The sequence below is a fragment of the Lepidochelys olivacea genome (genome assembly GCF_965140295.1).
Source record: "Lepidochelys olivacea isolate rLepOli2 genome assembly, chromosome: 15".
Classification (NCBI taxonomy): domain Eukaryota; kingdom Metazoa; phylum Chordata; order Testudines; family Cheloniidae; genus Lepidochelys; species Lepidochelys olivacea.
The window spans coordinates 13,472,941-13,488,382 of NC_140425.1; the positions used below are offsets into that span (position 1 = coordinate 13,472,941).

The window sequence follows — 15,442 nt, forward strand, 5'->3', positions numbered from 1 at the left end:
GGATTGAACTCACAACCCTGGGTTTAGCAGGCCAAATGCTCAAACCAATGAGCTATCCCTCCCCTCCTGATTCAACTACAAGTAGCATCTTCATGGTAACTGCCAATATGAAAGAATTAGCATTCCATCATTCAAACCCCCTACATTCCCAATAGGTCCTGCAAGAAATGGTTAAAAAAAAGGTGCTCATTAATAAATATTTAAGTTTCAGAAATCACTGAATCTAACCTGTGAAGCAACTGGGCTCATTGACTTCCGCATCCCCTGAAATGGATCACTGAGCAATTGCTGAGAACTTGGTCCAAAACCTATAGAATGACGACAACTTTATCTATTTATTATCTATTTTTATCTATTTTCTAGTTTTAGAATAGACATTTATCCTCCCTTGACTCCAGCCCTCTCCCCAGTTACCTTCCTTGATTCAAAAGGTGGTTAGATGGATTGCTTTTGAAGCTCCTCAATACCACTCTAGCTTACTTGCAGATCTGTGCAAAGCATCAAGGCATTTGTCTCAGCTGCCCTGGGAAGCAAGCTATGCTCTTTGCACTAGACTGTGCCAGCCAGTGCCTGAAAAAGTATTTTCTTGTTCATAGCACTGTGGTCTACAGTATAAAGTATAATTAGTCTTTAATTTGCAGTACTATCAAGGTCCAACCAAGTCAGTTGGAGTTTTCAGACTTCATCAGCAGCAGATGGGATTCTTTGAAGAGGCAGAGGAGACAGATGGCCCTTAAGGTAGTCACCCATTAAGTGTTAGATGTTACTGACCAAAGTGATTCTCTGAATTCAGCTTTAAAACTGAAGCTTCAAAAGAAAATCCATCTCCTCTTCCCTATAAGAAGTTCTGCATGCTAGAAGCAGTCTCTTACCAATTGGTGAGGGGATCCTATGACGGAGATAGTCTGCAGAAGCAGCCCGAGTTGGAAACACCTGTGAAATTGGAGGGGAAAGTGCTCGTTGGCTCAGCAAAGATGCTGCAGGTTCCAAGCCACCTATCAAGCCACTAAGAACATTGGATGAAGCAGGTCTGGCAATGGGTGGACCAAGAAGTTCCTTGGAGAAAAAAAAGTAATGAATAGCGGTCAAATATTGACATATTTATATAGTTTTCATACAATCTGCAGACAGTAGTACTTGTGCCACATTGACAGCTATACACATACAACGTAAGTGTGTACATGAAGTCTGTCAAGTTAAGTTTAATGGCCCATCCAGCTTCTCTTTAACAGAAGAAACTAATCTCTGTAATTTTAGTGTTTTTCCCTCATAAAAGTTCTATTGTCTGGAAAATTCTGTTCCGATATTCCGGACAGTTGTCGTGGCAAGTTTTGAATAGCTAGTTCTCAATCTTGTCAATGACTTAGCATGTCATCTCTCCTATATGCTTTTTCTGCTTCTGTCTGGTGGGAATGAATCTGACTATTGATATCCCTATTGCAATCCACAATGTGTGTAAAAAAATCACATTTTGGGATGATCTTTTGCTTCTCACACAAGAGAGTAAAGGAGCATTTCAAGGTGACAATCTCAAAAAGAAATACCTGCAAAATGTTCTTTGGGAGAGGTTGGCCTGGGATCTCAGAAGGAGACATCAAGTGGCTTTCAAGGCTTTGCTAAGTTAAAAAAAAAAAACAAACAGTTTCTCACATCTGCATGTAGTTTGTAAAGATTTGATTATAATAAGGAGGTTCAGAACCCACACCATTCCCATAACTTAGGGGACATCCACCACAAGATGTCGTGATAAAGATCCTTGTACATACTTCATTAAGAGTCAAACCACCTTCTTATCCCACTGATAATTACAATTTCATAATTTAAGTCTGATGAGCACTGCTAGCTAAACAGCTCAGATGGGTCCCAGTTAAAACTGCTGATTGTAGGTCTGACTGAGGTCCAACAGATTTTCTAAATTGTCAAGTGCTGTCAGTGCAGGCTTCACTAGCTTTTATCCGTTAAATTGCATAGGTAGCTAAATTTGTGAAATACTTTGTAAGTTATGCTATAGTTGCCATAAGGATGATAGGAAATTGTGGGTGACAGGGGAGTCAGTCCACCATATGAAAAGAGGTGAGATCTGATCTAGAATACTTTGAGTCCATTTCTGATGCATAAAATTGATTATCTTGATGCTTGCATGGTAATCTATGGGGGATGTAAAAATTAACCAAGTGATGAAATAAATTAAGATGCCCGACATACCTTGCTATAAAAATCTTCCCACTCACCCAGTTTGCTTCTGATCAAATACAATGTTGAAGCTTGAATGAGTAGTCCAGCAAAACAAAAGATACAAAATAGCAAAATAACCTTGTCCTCTCATCCCTCTTTCCAATATGTGTGAGTGACAATTATGTTGAAATTTTTTAATTTTGGTACAACATTAGTTTAACAGATAAGCAATTTCTATTTAATAGATGTATAGTTACAAACTTTGTAACTATACAAGACTACATGCCTTGATATTGTCAACATTTGGAAAAAAAAATCAAAGGGTTTATAGACTGGGACATGGAAAAGCCCTCCTTTTTCCTACAGCTATCATGCACATACTCCAGTTCTTAATTTGTGCAATCCATTATCCCAGAGAAACTTCCAATTCCAGCAGAGAGACCAGTACTAAATGAGTGCATTTATAGTGTATGAAAACCTCTATTGCACTTACATGGAAAGTTTGTTTCAAGAGTCTTTAGAGACCCACAAGTCATAAACCCCAAACCTTCCAGATATGCATAAACTGGTGTTTGCAGATTGGAGAGAGATTGCACTGGACTAGATGAGAAAAGCTGAATTTTGTTAAAATCACAACAGTGTGGTTCTTTTGACCTGTGTCTAAAGACAGTAAGTGAGTTGTATGTGTGTCTTTGTGCCTTCCAGATTAACTATGCTCAGTTTCTGCCATGTGTTGCGCCATTTTAGCAAGATAAAACCTGACTATAAAATAAGTTCACAGCAATAATTCTACAGGCCAAATTCATACCTCAAGTTACACTTCTGAAACCCCACTTTCTTAATTTTGCCTTCATATATGGTTCTGTATAGAAAGTTAGAGGTTGGATAGGTATAGTGAAGAGCATGAGTTGTCCTGAGAAGTCTTACAAGTGATTAAGAAAAATCATGAAGTTGACTTTCAAATTCCAGGTTGTTTGCAAGTTTGGAAATTAAAAACAAAGAAATCAACTGACTAAATCTGAAGTTAAACAAATACATAAGACACCATATTCAAGTTTTGCCACCATTTTTACAATAACTAAAGATCCATTGGTTTAAAGTGCATTTATAGTCTGAAGTCACAATAATGCATCAAATACTTCCTACTGGATACAGAGATCACATTTGTTTTCTGAAAGATTAAAGTTTAGTATAATTCTCAGTCTACCTCATGTTAGAGATAGTCATGATTTACTCCATTAAGTAAAAAGATGTGCTATTTTAAAATTTAACAGTCTTAGTATTGTACACTGTATCTGTATTAACACAATTGTACAAATACTCATTAAAGCCAAGAGGTTTCAGAGCACCTGACTATTACAAGTATTACTGCTATCATCTGAAGTAGTGCAGGAGGCCCAACTGATCTCAGTGTTTCTACTGGGGAAACTGCTCCAACAGTTCCACTAACACAAAGAGGAAAAAGCAGTATTAGGTAGTGTTCTCTATAAGGTCATTAACACATGTGCTTTGTGCAATGTGCAACAGAAATAAACCTTCAACAGAAAGATACAAGTTAACCCTTCAAGGCATAACTTTTTGGGCAAGACTAAGTGCAGAGATAAGCCTTCTCCCCTAACCAAAATGGCCAATTTTTTGTAAAATGAGATGTGATTTTTGTCAAGCAAGATCTAGAACTTTGCCCGTTAGCTTGGGGGTCAGACTGAGCAGACTTCCTAAATCTTCAGTCGAGGTCCACTTGTGAAGTCTAGCATCTGTCTGATTAGACAACACTATTAAATTTTAACTACTAGAAACTTTGGAGGTGTTCAGCTACAGACTAAACTGGAAAACATGCACATAGCTCTTCTGGTCAGTGATCCCCTACATGGAAGGGGTCCAGTTGCCAACATCTCCCCAGAAATAATCTCACTTAATATTACTAATTTCATTCTCAAGGCCAGTATATTTACCATCACCCCATCATATCCAACCAATGGTTAATATGAAATCAGAGACATGCTGAGGCACTTCCGGTTCATTTCCTGTACCTTGTCATGGATCTGTTTATATTTTAGTGTCAGGAATTTGTTACTTACATTGACCTTGGGCTGTGATGGTAGAGTCCCACTTGCCTTCATGCTGCTGACTAATTTATTAAATGCAGACATATCTCCATCTTTCTTGAGCTGTCTGGAGCCAGCCACATTCAGGGCTTCCTCCATCTGCTGTGCCATGAATGGAGCAGCATTTTTCCCCTCCTGGTCCATTTTCAGGCCTTTTAGCCCAGCTTCTACTTCTTCCACTGAAAGTACAACTCCTGAATGTGCTGAGAAGTGGAAGGGGAAGACAGTTAAACTAGGTGCTCACTTTACAAGCATATGCACCAGTGTATAGAAGGGGTGGAGATCTGGTGATGTGTCATGAATATGTGAAGCTAGTTCTGGCTGTACCTTTGGTTTCAAGCCACTGTTTGACCTACATTACAATATTCTCATTCAAATTAAAAATAACCTGAGCCATGAACAATTAGGCACGTAAGTCTTTACAAGCATCTTTAATTTTAGCTGAATTTTTTAAGTTCTTCTTTATCTTGAGACTTGGAAGTTTAGGAAGGGAAGACATTTCATTCTGCAGTTTTCACAGACAGTGAATTCTTAGCAGGAAGTACAGTCAGCAAATGTATTAGTGAGTTTTTTTTAATACAGATTATTGTAGATTTAAATAAAGTCATTTGCTATTGTGTTACAAGTATGCATAGATTATAATTTATCTTATACTTCAGGAAACCAGACTTTTACAGCCATATAAGTGATGGCTATTGTTTGAAGAGAAAATACATACCTGGAAATATACACACTTTAGACAATCACATGATTGGAATTTGAACTGCATACGTTTTCAACCAGGCTTAAGTTTCCCAAAGAAAACTAAAGCCATTGTGGGTCATGGGAAAGATTTCTAGAAGTGCCAACAAAATAAGGAACAAGCATCAGTAAGTACTGCTCATTATTTTCTCCATATACCAGTGCCTGACATCCTTTGGTTATGCACGGATGTGAACAGATGGCAACATATATGGGTACCTTGAAGATTAAGGGAGGAAAAGATAGGAATATCCAATGGGTTTCTGTAAGAGATGCTGATCTGGAAAGTAGAAGACTTACTGGAAGTATGGCCATGAGACAGGAGAGGGACTTCTGACATGCACTACAGGGCATGAGGGAAAAAGGCTGAATGCTGGAGGAGAGACTAACCAACAGAGAGAAAACACCAATAATTTCTCAAGTGCTTGATTAGTATTTTGTCATTGGGGATCCCCATGTCAGGTACTTTGACATAAGAGTGAACAGAAGTCTTTATCCTTGTTCTGTGATGAATATGTAACAATTAGAAGGCTTTTGTGGTAAAGGTAGAAGTCTGAGCAGAATTCTACGTTCAGATTTAGTTCAATATTTGAAAGCCAAATTGGGGAGAGCTTTCCTCCAATGTTCACCAGGCACTTCCTGCTCCCCAAACTGGATGCTGGTCAGAAGTGTTTGCAATACTTTTGTTGGATGAATTCCTGTTCCTCCATATTTCCATCACTCATATCAGGCAGCATTTCAAGTTTTGCTTAGCACAGCAATTTAAAGTTTACATGGCAATACATGCTGCTTGCCAATGCAATTGAAAGATTTGGCAATTAAACCTCAAGTTTCACAACAGTATGTGCACTTATGTTCTGTTTGCATATGCACATGCAACAGGCCCAATGAGCATGCAAATCGGCAATGTGTATGCATGCCCTTAAACCTGTGCCTAGTTAAAACTGGCACTGAATCTACTATAATTAATATTGAAAAGGTTGTATCTGACTTCAGTAGAATAGAAGCACTATGGAAGGAAACAATTCCCTTCTTAATTAGATATTGGTTTAACATTGATACAATAATAAAAGTCAGTTCCAATCCTTGTTGCATTCCTACACTACTGGAGTTGTTTTCCCTAGTAGAGCTGCTTCTGAAAACGTGTTTATGAGCCACAATTCTTTGAAGACTTAAGTGAACTTTTAGACTATTGTGCCAGAAGTGTTGGTACAGTTCCCTGAAATGGTTTATGGGAAATTTTACCAGATATACCTGAAAAAGCTGCTCTGGGCCTGCATACACCTTAAATTCATTGGTCCCATTTTAGATACTGAGACTCCCAGGATCACTTTGTGATCCAGCATACAGGTACTTGGCAAAAAACTCATGGTGCAAGTTTTAGGAAGAGCTGCATAATAGGAATTCAAGTGTCAAGTAAGTTTAGGAATGCTGACATTTTACCACTGTCTAATGTGAAGACCAGTCTAGATGCCAGGAACAGTAAAGCTGGAAACTCATTTATACATCAAGATTTGCACAATCTTGATGTATTAAAGTAGCACAGGCTAATGAGCATGTTCATGATGAAAATCCTGCTGATGTCATCCTATGATTAGGATGGAAAAAGTCAGTGATGGAATCATCATAACTGAGATTTGTGGGCCAGTGGGTTTTCTGAAGTGTAAGTAAACTTGTAGTACTTCCTACTTCTGAACCTCAGTAATCAAGGTTTGCCAGATCAAGGCAAAAGGTTTTCCAGAATGCCACCACAGGAACTCCACAATATCTGAAGAGGCACTTACTGCTCTCTCTAAGCTTTTCCTTGTTGGCTGAAAGACTTGAGAGGAGAGGTTTTAAGTCCACTTTGGCTTTCTGTAGCATCTCAAGGATGTCCACTTTGTTTTCAGAATGGTCTTCCAATGGAATGGGAGCAAAGTAGTTTCCAGGGTTCTGGCCAGGGGAGAGAATTGCTTGCTCTAGACCTGAAACAGCAAAACCAGGAGCACTGCCACATCAATTTACCAACTAAATGTCTCAAGATGACTACATACTGGCTACTAAGCTTAATACTTCACTGAAAATCATGACTCTCACCCCCTGCCTGAGATCAGCTGGAAAATACAGTGAGAAGTGATGAGATCTTTTGCAGATGAGACTAAAGCTGTACACTCCAGCTGCTTCCAAAAGGACATTTTTTGAATGATTAAACTGTGGAAAAGTTAATTACCATATATTCTTATCTACCACGTTCTCACTGAAAGAATGCATAGGGAAAAATGTGGAGACATGAGTACAGAGATTAAATGACACTACAAAAGTTAGACAATTTTACCTGCTAGCCTCTCCAGTTCTTCATGTGGTGTGGATCTCAGGCTGCTAGAGTGACTTCCAGAACGACTAGGATTAGAGAACCACCTACTGAACCTGCTAGAAGACATCGAACCTTCCCCCAGCACATCTTCTATCATCTATATCATGGGGAAGAGAGAAAGTTTTAGACAAAACTCTTAACAGAAGAAAGAATGGGAGGGTTTGAAAGATGAGGGACACTTACTGTGTAACTTGTAAAATTCCTTTGCTGCTGCTGACCTGATGTTACACTCCCAGAATTTAGGATTTGAAGTAGGTTTTAAGCTATCATTTGTTTCCCCCCCGTCCCAGAAGTTGTACCATATTTCTGTGTAACCAGTGTGCTGGTATAATCAATCATGCATTTTCTATCTGTACAAAATGAAGTCTGTTCCATATTTTATATTCTGAAACTCTGATTAAGCCATTATTGCAAATTCCACTTTACCAGAACAGCTGACAGATTAATATTCAATTGCCAGAATCTTCAGTCATTGGTCCAAAAATTAACTACTCTCCCAAGGGCTAACACTTGACTCCATGGCTCAATGACCTATGATGAGCACTCAGGTTATACGAGTTCAAGTGAAGAGGGGCCCACATAAAAATACAGTATCTTCTGCAGAAACAGGAGGTAAGCCTCAGTGAAGAAAGATACTCTAACACTTAGAAGTTGTTCTTCAGGAGAAGGAAAGGCATATTGACAAGACCCTGTATGGAAGCTTATACTACCACCTGTGTTCTGCCATGTTGGTTATCCAATCACCTTCAGTTCTGTCAAATATTGTTTGCAGAAGTAGCAAACAGGAAGTACCTTACTCTAATGAAGAGAGAGCAGTAGAGAGTTCATTCATTCTTGGAGATTACTGACGGTCAGTTTAACAACTGAAGCTTTTTAGAAGCTAAACAGCCAAGTACAATTCCAACATTATTGTCAGTATAAGCCACTTTGTCAGTTCTACACTGGTTGCTAGAAGTAGTTCAGAAGCAGCGATATGTGGCAAGGGACCTTTTAAATATAAGCTAAAGCACTTCCATTTTGCAAGTTAATGCATATTTGACTGGTATAAAATTAATTTTTCAAAAAAACTCTGCCAGAGTCCCAAGAGCATCAAGTTTATCCCAAGCAACCTTTACTGTCTCACAGTGTGGGACCTCATTCACGGTGTAGACAATGCTTTGTTGATTTAATTTCCTTGGTGTTTCATTCAGTCCAAGATGAGAAGAAACTCAATTCTTTGTCAGATGAGCCAAGCATGAAACCATTTACTTGTGGTTGGCATCTTGATTCCATTTGGTCATACATGTAAAGTTGAAAAAAGTTGAGCTGGAAGAACCTGAACAGTCTAACAGTTCTATAGAAAGGTATAATCTTTATCCATTTCATATACATCTATATGGTACAACTGGGAAAATAATGGTCACAAGAAAGCCTATGGACAGGACAACTGCTAATAGGTGGAATAGCTTTTCGAGCACAACATTGTGCATAAGGCTAAATTTTTAGGTAGTTGGAAAACTGAAATACTAGTTTTCCTACCACGTGGTCACTGAATCAGCCACTGAAGTTTCTGCCTTTGAACAAAAACAAAAACAGGCATCATCCTGAAAGCTCACAAACCAGACAGACAATCTGGTTTGTCACCACCCCTATAGACTTAAAATTCCTGTCCTCTGTTAAGTTTGATGCACCATTAAGAACATTTGAAGGCCTTCCTGTACATTATACTAGAAAGTTACCTTTATAACAAAGTAGGTAACGGTTTCAGAGTAAAGTAGGCAAGTATATTCTGTAGGTATATTGAAATCTAGCAATAAAGTTGGTTCCCACCACACAAAACATTAAGCCAGGACTCAATTTTCAAGCCCCAGTGTTTGCATTTTGCAGCCTAATCACTCACTTCCTTATTTAGGATAATTTGTTTCAATAATTCCACTTCCAAGGAAACAAATCTCTACTCCCCCCCCCCAGTGAAAACCACCACCTGCTCACTATCCCTTTCAAATCCTTCTGTAACATTACCTGATCTAATTCTAACCAGTGAATTGGGATTGAAAAATAATTGTTCCTCCTCCCTAGGAGTTTAGTTGGCTCAATGCTGGGAGGGTCAGAGATAAATATGGATGTGTAATTTCTACTACTACTAGCCTCTTATGAAGTAGCATTTCAGCCTATTACTTATTTTGTCCTTAAGTCACAAGAACTAGTCATTCACAGTGACATGAGGGAAAGGCAACTTGTAACGAAATGGGCCAGTTGCAGTTTATGACTTTCTAGAGACAGTTATGGAAGAGGATTTTGCCAGTCTATAGACAAGATATTGGACCATGATTCGCAGGCCAAGACTACTTGTTACTGCAGCCTCTGTCTCTGTCAAAAGCCAAAATAAAGTCCATCAGTACAGAAGAACTAGAGGGCTACCAAATGAAATTGGCAGCAGGTTTTAACAAACAAAAGTATTCAGACAATGCAGTCAACCTGTGGAACTCTTTGCCAGAGGCTGTTGTGAAGGCCAAGACTAACAGGATTAAAAACAAATAAACCCCCAACAACTAAATAAATTCATGGAGGATAGGTACACCAATGGACCTATTAGCCAGGATGGGAAGGGATGGTGTCCCTAGCCTGTTTGCCAGAAGCTGGGAATGAGTGACAGGGAATGGATCACTTAATGATTACCCGTTCTGTTCTTGCATTGGCCACTGTCAGAAGACAGGATATTGTGCTAGATGGACCTTTGGTCTGACCCAGTATGGCTGTTCTTATGTTCTAAATGATTCAGTATTGAAACTGTTAACAGTTGACTTCCATTTGCACCACAAGTTGTGTCTTTCAAAATTGATTTAGTGACCAATTACAGTTTATGGACCTCAGCAACATAGCATCTATCAAAACCTCTCTACTTGTTTTGTCAGTCCATTATCAAAATGCAGTAACTACTCCAGATTTTCTTATAGAAAGGAATCTAGTTCTAGTTAAGTGAAGATTTTCTAGAACCACAGGGCAGGCTAATGCTATTGGCACAGCTTCATACTCTTTCAGCCTATAATCTGACACTTATTACTTTTGGTATCCATCCTTCTACCTCCCATAGGGGCTTGGTTAGTTGCATTTTATATGGAACAGTGCCTCTGGACATTCCTTATAAGATGAAGCCATGTTGGCCCATAAGCCTTGTCAACTAAGTATGAGACATATTCCCATGTCAGTTTATCCATAATACTACCCAACATCTGCTATATAATCCATTAACTGGATTCAATTTGAATCAATCTTCAAAGGCTGATTTTAACAGGCTCTTCCTTTACTGTACAAATTTTCAGAGGTTGTCTGCCTCTTATTCTGAAGTGTTTGAGAATCCATGATTAAGAGGGATATATTCTAATAGACTAGAAAAATGAGACAGTGAGTTATATTTTTAACCCAAGTACAGTGTCTGAAGGAAATCCAACCAAAAATGTTGATGGGAAATCTTTAGCTCCACCATAACCATTCCCTGCAAATACAGTGTTCTGGAACTCCTAGAAAAGAGATCCATAATATTAACTCATGCAACCTTTACCAAAAGGGTGAGAAAAAAGGAATTAAGTTGTGCCACATATTAAGTGCTTCTTTTAAGCTCAGATAGAAATAGTAATCCAAGAAGGAAAAGCCATTTTAGAAGCAACATCTTAATGTTTTACTAAATGGGCTATAATATGTAATACTTATATAATACTTCATTTGACAAAATCAGGATGAGAAAGTTTCTCCAAATCTTGAATATTCACTGTTTAAAGCATCAGTATTTACAAGGACCAAGAAACTTTTCCATAACAAAAAAAAAAAAGAAGTAATTTTAGTTCAGAAAAAGACAGTAGTAGCTAAAGATGGTGCTTCTGCCACACGTACATACCTGGCCTAAAACCTCACTCACCGAAGCCAAACCAGGAACACTCTTATCCAGGTTAAAGAACTCATTGAAGTCAAACTCTCCTGGAGCTGGTTCTTGTAGAACAGCTTCCCTGGGAACTTCCTGATCTGCTGCAGTTTCATGGGCAAGGACAGACTGCACTTCATCCTCTTCTGCCACTCCACCATTGCATTCTATTCCTTTGAGAATAAAAGTACGTAGTTAATTGCTCCCAATTAAGAGACCAGAGAATTATCATCTACTGGTTAATCCATAGGATTGGGGTTCAGATGTGGCTTTTGTTCCAGACTTTGATCTTGCTAACTGCATGAATTTAACCCAATTTATGTTGCAATCAGTACCCAAAGAGCACAAATAGGAATTGGGACTCATTGTGCAAAGTAAGCTTTGTACAGATACAAGAATCCCTGACATTAAGATCTTAGAATTGGTTTCACCTACTTCAATCACTATATAAATGAGTTACAAATCCTATTTTTAAACAGCTTTACTGAATTGCCACAAGCTGTCTCTCTTAGGTGTCCCCATGAGCCTGCTGCATCATTGCTACTTGTGTATCTACTTCTTTACCCTGCCTACTCCACAGAAATAGACAAAAGCCAAAAATACAACCAGATGTTTGTTACTGAAAGTGTCCACAAGTTGTGTGGCCTCTTCAGCCCACTGCACTATGCTGGCAACTGCCACTCCTTGTCTGAGGTGGGGGAAGATAAGCTCCTGCTGCTTTTCTCCCTCCAGGGAGGGCCATTCCTGTAAGGGCAAGCATCATCTGGACTGGCATCTGCCATGATTATAAATATTCTATTTAAGTACTTATGGTCCCATCATTGGGATAACAATCAAGAACCTCTCAAATATTTTCTGAGAATCCACCAAACAAAAAAGTTATTGGTTTATAGACTATTGTACAACATCTGAGACTTATATTCCTTACAGGAGTGCTCTGAAGAAGCAGTAGTGTGTGTAGTGCTGTCAAATGCATAAGTATCATATAGTTTATAGTAATTAGAAAAATCTCTTATGGATCTTTAAAGTTGACTGTGTCCCTTTCAGAGCTGCAATAATCCTATTCTATCGAAGGTTAGAAGACATGATTTCTTCCCACCGTTCAGTCATGTCTACAGTTTAGTTCTCTGAGTTAATTATGGCTATGTGGTTTGCTAGAGAAGTTAGCACAGAGTCGTAAGGAGTTTATTATTTACTTCAGGCATGTTTAGGAAGTCCTCAGGTCTCTACAAGGCCACCACTGTGGGCCTGGCATTTTGCTATGAAGTACACTTTATTAAAGCAGCATGCCTAGTGCTCCTGCTAGGAAAGGATAATGAATACTGCTGTTCCAACCTCACTACCATGGCAGCCTTCTCAGATTTGTGTGATGCTTCCAAGGTTGCTTCTTCAACCAAAGCAATATCTAAGGACTAGAGAGCAAAGCCAGATGTAGTCCAGGTGGTAGAATGCATACTATCCCAAAGGATCACCAGGCAAAAGTATTACTGTAAGAATCTTACAATCTTCTCCCCCTTGAGAGGTTGTACATTAGTTACCTCATGACCACCACCACATTAGGACACTCCCAGATTTGCCAGAAGGTTATGTTATTTTTACAGCAAAAATGATAGTTAGAACTGGCCTTAAGTTCTGTCCTTCAGAATGATCAGAAGCCAAGTCATAGGATGCACATTTTCCAACCCATATAGTTTATCATTACTCAATGAAGGACTGAGGTTTTTGGGAAGTGTGAATACAGTTGCAGCCCTCAATGCTGCTAAGTTAAAAATCCAAGACTGCTACATTTGATTTAGTTTTCCTATCTATATACCCATTAGCAAGGCTACAATGATGCCATGGAGGTCACGGTTCCAGAGACCCTCTCCAGGGTCCCCCATCCCCAGCTGATGTATGGTGCTGGACCCTCCTCATTTTGTCAGGGACAGGTCATGGCCTGTCTGAATTTTGGTTTATTGCCCATGACCTGTCCATAATTTAATAGGTAAGGCTACAATTTGTCATGACTATTTTTAGTATTACCAGACAAAGTTTGCCTTCCAGCTTTAAGTCCAAGAGAACTCCTCTTGCCATTCCAATTTGCTTGTTACATACCTTCCTTCAGAGAGGTTGTGCGTCGTCTTGTTCGTTTTCGTCCTTTATGATCTTCCTCTAATATTTTATCATCAAAGCCAGTGAGCTCAATGGTTTCAGACTGACTTGTAGGTCCAGCAGAGAACCACTCTGGCTCTTCCTCAGTGTAGGAATCATTTCTTCTACGTTCCCCAAAGACACGTTTACTATCCCCAAATTCCCTCTGAAGTTGGTAGTTATAGCATGGAGAAGGAAATCAGAAAAAAGAAAGGTAATTTGTATGTTTCTCAAGAGTTTGTTTTCTTCCTGTTGGTTTACAAGCAACAGTTCTATTTTAAATGTTTGCAGACTAGAGAAACTGTAGATAGAATGAACCTATGAGATCTTTTAATGCATCTCCCTGCCAATGGAATCAGTATGCTTTTTAGCACTCTATCCAATTTTAAGTAGATCAGTGAGCTTCTGCTACTTAAAAGATCTATTAGTTTGTAAACGGTATACAATTGAACTTAAGTCCTATCACCTACTCTTAATTCTCATACTCCTACTTAGGTTAACTATTTAGAACTCTTCCCTGACCTGTACCCCATGGTATTTATACAGATGTTCAAAAAAAAAAAAAAAGGAGTATACACAGTAACATTCCCCTAGTATGTTTTGATGAGTTATACATTTAGTTCTTATTCTCCATCCCCTAATCATTTGTTGCTCTTGTCAACATACTTCTGGTAATGAGGTACTTTGTCTGGCCCTAGTAGTGTGACTATAGCTCATCTAACTATTCACTTTGCAGCAACATACTTCGACTCCCTAAAATTGTGTGGCTTTTTTGCTAGATTTGAATCAGAGTGATTCAAGTCAACCATTTAAATCAGCAAGCAGGAAACCTGGATTTAAATCAATTTTAAAGAACAGAAAAACAGGATTAGTTTCTTTATGAAAGAAAGGTTGATTCTCATTGGTTGGTAACCATTAATATGCTGATTTGCAACTATATATAGCTTCTGCACTAAATTTAGTATCTAAACACCACATTTATTTTGTTAGATAACAGTACATCATTTATTTATTAGATAAAGAATTTTCCTGGTGATTTGTATTAAGCTGTATTTGGATGGAAATTAAAATGCTGGTTTTATGCTTAATTGAATTTATAAAGCAAAGCTCAAGTGTGCCGATACACAAGAAAAGTTTATCCAAACATGTTTTGCATTTAAAACTGATTTATTAAACAATGGAAATATGATCTTTAGTTAACAAATTGAACAGCTTGTTTTTGGTTACTATCTCCTTTAACATTTTCTAATTAGTAAATTGTATCCTCTGACACCCAGATTTTATCCATAGATTGGGAGAGAGAAAAAAAACAAAACAAGCTTTCCTGCTTTTTCAACTCGCCATAACTTGGAGCCAACTAGTCATTCAACTGAACTACCTGAATAAACTCGAAGTGTTCTGAATCTTCATAAGCTCCTATGGTCAAAAGCTGATTTAGCACTTCAAACTGGTTCCAGATGCTTACCCAGCAAGTTCCACCAGTCCAGCATTTCTACTTCCTTTAAAGCTTGGCAGCAACCATGCTTATTTTTTATTTAACTTAAAATGATTGGTAAGTTTAAACCTTAACTTAAGTTGTCTTTTTCAACTTAACTGGGTTTATTTAAAAAAGTTTTTTTAAATCCACCCTGTTTGTTACCACATTACAATGCAAACTTGTTCCCCAGATATGTTAGTTTGTATTCCCCACTTTCAAGGAGAATGTTTTCTGCCCATTTTTCATGGCTCTGGGCCTTTGTATTACTTGTGTCAGCTGTATTTGCAACATCACCCAATTTAGTATTGCAGAATCATTAAACACATTCTCTCAAACTAATGAGCACTAGACCTAATCTAGATTCCTGTGATACTTTACAATTCCATATAGTTATCTTTTATCCTACTTAAGAGAATACATTCAATCAAATGCACAAGAACATTTAGTGAAGCTGAAAGGCAGCAAATTTAACAGCCAAAAGAAAATGCTTTTCCACACAATGAACAGTTAGCTCAGGGATGGCCAACCTGTGGCTCGGAGCTGCATGCGGCTCTTCAGAAGTT

At 38.4% G+C, this 15,442-nt stretch overlaps 1 protein-coding gene across 3 annotated transcripts in view; it reads right to left on the reverse strand.

The window, feature by feature from the left end:
* The window catches only part of EIF4ENIF1 (eukaryotic translation initiation factor 4E nuclear import factor 1), a 35,174-nt gene that overhangs the window by 8,962 nt on the left and 10,770 nt on the right, over nucleotides 1-15,442 (reverse strand). The window contains exons 6-13 of one of the 3 annotated variants that reach the window (XM_084649594.1): nucleotides 13,367-13,568; nucleotides 11,270-11,445; nucleotides 7,336-7,471; nucleotides 6,806-6,985; nucleotides 4,254-4,483; nucleotides 1,545-1,616; nucleotides 873-1,056; nucleotides 229-308 (exon numbers count right to left, since the gene is read on the reverse strand). In XM_084649594.1, the coding sequence (XP_084505720.1) occupies nucleotides 229-308; nucleotides 873-1,056; nucleotides 1,545-1,616; nucleotides 4,254-4,483; nucleotides 6,806-6,985; nucleotides 7,336-7,471; nucleotides 11,270-11,445; nucleotides 13,367-13,568 (1,260 nt within the window). Of the gene's footprint in view, nucleotides 1-228; nucleotides 309-872; nucleotides 1,057-1,544; nucleotides 1,617-4,253; nucleotides 4,484-6,805; nucleotides 6,986-7,335; nucleotides 7,472-11,248; nucleotides 11,446-13,366; nucleotides 13,569-15,442 lie in introns of all 3 variants that reach the window. The other 2 variants (XM_084649593.1, XM_084649595.1) reach the window with 2 other exon arrangements.